Below are 3357 nucleotides of genomic sequence, written 5' to 3'. Positions count from 1 at the left end.
ATAAAATAAATTGTTGAAAATAATCTTCCTTGAATTCAAGAGCCTAAGTTTTTTTTTTTGTGCCTATAGCTAGTAGACGCACATACATATCTGAACTTTTTATTTTTATTTGTTATTTATTTTTCATTTGATTTTTTTTCACCTCTATTTATTTTTCTTGTTGGTTTTTATTCTAATTTTATTATTAATATTTTATTTTGAATTGAATTGAATTATATAATTTTTTTTGGTTTAATATTTGTAAATTTATCACAATTTCAAATAAACACCTCAATATTTAATTAATGATACTTTAATATATGAATGTTTATTTTTTATTATTTAATTAAACAAAAAAAAGTCATTAAACTAATTTGAGTACATCACTTGACTCACATATTTTATAATTAAATAAAAAATAATCTAAAAAAATTAAATAATTTAGAATTTATAATTTAAGTCATGGGTTAGTTCACTAAACTTAAATTAATTCAATATATATATATATATATATCATCTTAATAATGATCAAAAAACATTAAGATTATCTTAGAAATTTAGTTTAATAAAAAAAATATTTGCATGTGGACATTCTCTCTTTTTGTGTAGCAACGGGTTGACATTCTCTTTATTTATTTTTTTAGTTCAAAAAAATATCTAGTGTGGCTCATTGCATAGCATGTGTCATCTCTATTTTTATTATTCCAAATAAACATTGCAAGTTTCATGATAACACACAATTTTTATATATATATTTTTTTGTTTTATATATCCCACGTAAATCAAATAAAATATAAAAGTGTTCACTGTAATATCTTATATGACACAACCAAGCACAATTTCTTCTTCATCTTTTATTTTTTATGCCATATGATAGCAACCAAAAACTACGTGATCTCCTCATATGCAACTTTGTACCTTTCTATGATTTCTTGAAATCTTGTGTTTTAAGACAGAATATGCAAAAAAACTGAAATTGCAACAAAAACAAAAACGGAAATGAAAAGAAACTGGAGCTTCATTGGTGTAGCTTCCCATTGGGTTATTAAATGATCAACAGGGAACTGCATCTGCAAATTATTGATCCAAAAGAAACCCTTCCAAATCCTCCAAAGTTGGAAATAAATCATCGCTGAATACTACATCTGGAAAGAAAATTTCTTTGCTTTCATTTTCTTCCAAAATCTGCCCATGGTCTAATAATTCCTCATTTTTATTACTCAGGTTTTGCACAAATTCATCTTCAATGGAAGTCATTGAAGGGGTTGTTGGAGAGATAAGCCCATCGAAATTCGGCGAACGTTGGTCTTTGATTGTTGGCATGTTGGGCTCAATGCTGGGAGTGGTTCCTTTAGGAATAGCATCACGCTTAATTCGGGTGCTACCAGCGAGTGAGCTTCTTCGAGTAGGACGGGCATGGCTGTGCTCAGCTGTGTAGGTTATGATAAATATTGATGGATCTGTACTGCTTCTTTCCACCTGTTTTCTTGCCAAACATCCTTTTAGACTGCTACATCTATAGTAACTCCTGTTTGTTGTTCACCAAGCAAATAAAGGACCATCAAAAAATGCAAAGGACACCTTCAGCAAACTTGTTGCATGCATCGTTATTTGTACCATTTCCAGGCTACTACAAGATGTAGCTTGTACGAAAATGAAAGGATTTTTCGGATTGTATAATCTTGCTTGGCCACGCAGAAACAGAAAACTTAGAAAGAAAAACAAATTGAGGTTTCTTTACCTTGGATATGGGGATCCCTTGATGGGTTTCTGCCCATACTTGCGCCAAGCCCACATGTCAGAAGAGAGGCCATCTTCTTTCACATGTTGAACCACTCTTTTGTGCTGATTCTCCCTGTTGAATCATCAATTTCTCAGTAATATCAATATCGTTCGAGGAAATCTAAGATAAAAGAATTGAATTCTGAACACATTAAGAAAGAAAAATCATAAATTTACTGACCTCCTTTTTGATTTGGCTGTACTAGTGGCATCAGTGCTACTATTTGGACAGGTAGCAGGTTCAGAAAGAGGTTTCTTTTTCTGCACCTTTGGTCGCTCTTTCACTTCTTTGCGAACAGACATGGATGCGGTGTTGGTACAGGTACCAATGGGTGTGGTGTTGGTACAGGTACCAAGGATATTGTTTTGTGAGGAATTAAGGGTTTGGTGCAACACAGGGTAGAAGGGCCTGTAAAGGTCATCTAGTTCATCAAAATCAGTTGGGGTTTCATAAGTTTCTTGGGAAATTAAAAGCTCATCTGTATCAAAACTGAGAGGAGCAAATAACGAAGGTGGGTTGTTCATGTTGTTGGCGAACTCTTGATAATTAGTACTGCATCCTGACCTTACCACAGCTTGCAGATCCCAGCTTTCCTCCATGCAAGCAGATTCACTCGACATTTGTCAGCTAAAACAGAAAGGAGATAAGGGAAAGAAAGAAGTGCAGATTTTGTGGTTGAAAGAAATAGATATAAAATTTGAGAGATGAAAACATGTGAAAAGATAGATTCCAGGCAGGCTGTCTATATATATTAATGGAGAGGAGGCACTGCTATACTTTGAAAGTCTTATGCTTCTCCATTTAGCTAGGCTGGATTTGATTTTTGCTGCTGTTATTGCATTTCCGTTGAGTTGACTTTGTTACAAAGTCAAAGACGTAAAACAACAAAATACGGACCAATAATTTGGATTTTGTACATTCCCATTGTACAAACCCAACTTGCTTAGACTCATTCGTTGCATCATTGCTTCTGTAAAGGAAAAGGAAAAAAAGTTGGCTTTCTTTTCTTTTAATTATTGGGAACTTGTTAATGAAAGGATCTACAAAAGATAAATAAATATACAATTGAATGTGAAGGGTCTATTATTTGCTTTAGTTGCTGCTGCTAGAGAGATGTTCATAAATGATAAACCTAGCGTCATGATCGTTTGCCAGTGCTGGTGAGTCGTAAATAATGCCATAATCGGTCCCTTCCCTCTCTGCATGCCGAAGTGTTGGAAAAACTCGGAACAACCGGATATCAATTTACCTAAATTAATTCAGTGGAATACAATTACAATTCACATAGAGAGATGTTCATAAATGATAAACCTAGCGTCATGATCGTTTGCCAGTGCTGGTGAGTCGTAAATAATGCCATAATCGGTCCCTTCCCTCCCTGCACGCTGAAGTGTTGCGAAAACTCGGAATAATCGGACACTAATTTACCTGGATTAATTCAGTGGAATACAATTACAATTTATAAGTTCTAATTATTTTTCTCTTTGTGCAGTAAAACAGAATCAAACAATGATAAAAAATAATGCAAATAATCACAAAATCAACACCAAGATTTTTAACGTGGAAAACCCGATGTGGGAAAAACCACGGGACCA

General features: G+C 33.6%; 1 protein-coding gene across 1 annotated transcript; it reads right to left on the bottom strand.

Moving 5' to 3' along the window:
* Nucleotides 1-979: 979 nt before the first annotated feature.
* On the bottom strand, nucleotides 980-2469 carry LOC105129114 (WRKY transcription factor 22-like). Its single transcript, XM_011031058.1, has 3 exons — nucleotides 1943-2469; nucleotides 1721-1834; nucleotides 980-1507 (listed from the first exon to the last, which is right to left on the bottom strand). Exons 1-3 carry the CDS (start codon nucleotides 2380-2382, stop codon nucleotides 1057-1059), a joined length of 1005 nt encoding a protein of 334 aa, XP_011029360.1. The 5' UTR covers nucleotides 2383-2469; the 3' UTR covers nucleotides 980-1056.
* Between the last annotated feature and the right edge of the window lie 888 nt (nucleotides 2470-3357).

This window comes from Populus euphratica, unplaced genomic scaffold (assembly GCF_000495115.2).
Source record: "Populus euphratica unplaced genomic scaffold, PopEup_1.0 scaffold48.1, whole genome shotgun sequence".
Lineage (NCBI taxonomy): Eukaryota > Viridiplantae > Streptophyta > Magnoliopsida > Malpighiales > Salicaceae > Populus > Populus euphratica.
Note: the sequence above shows the minus strand (reverse complement) of the source record. Positions and strands in the feature narration are given on the sequence as shown.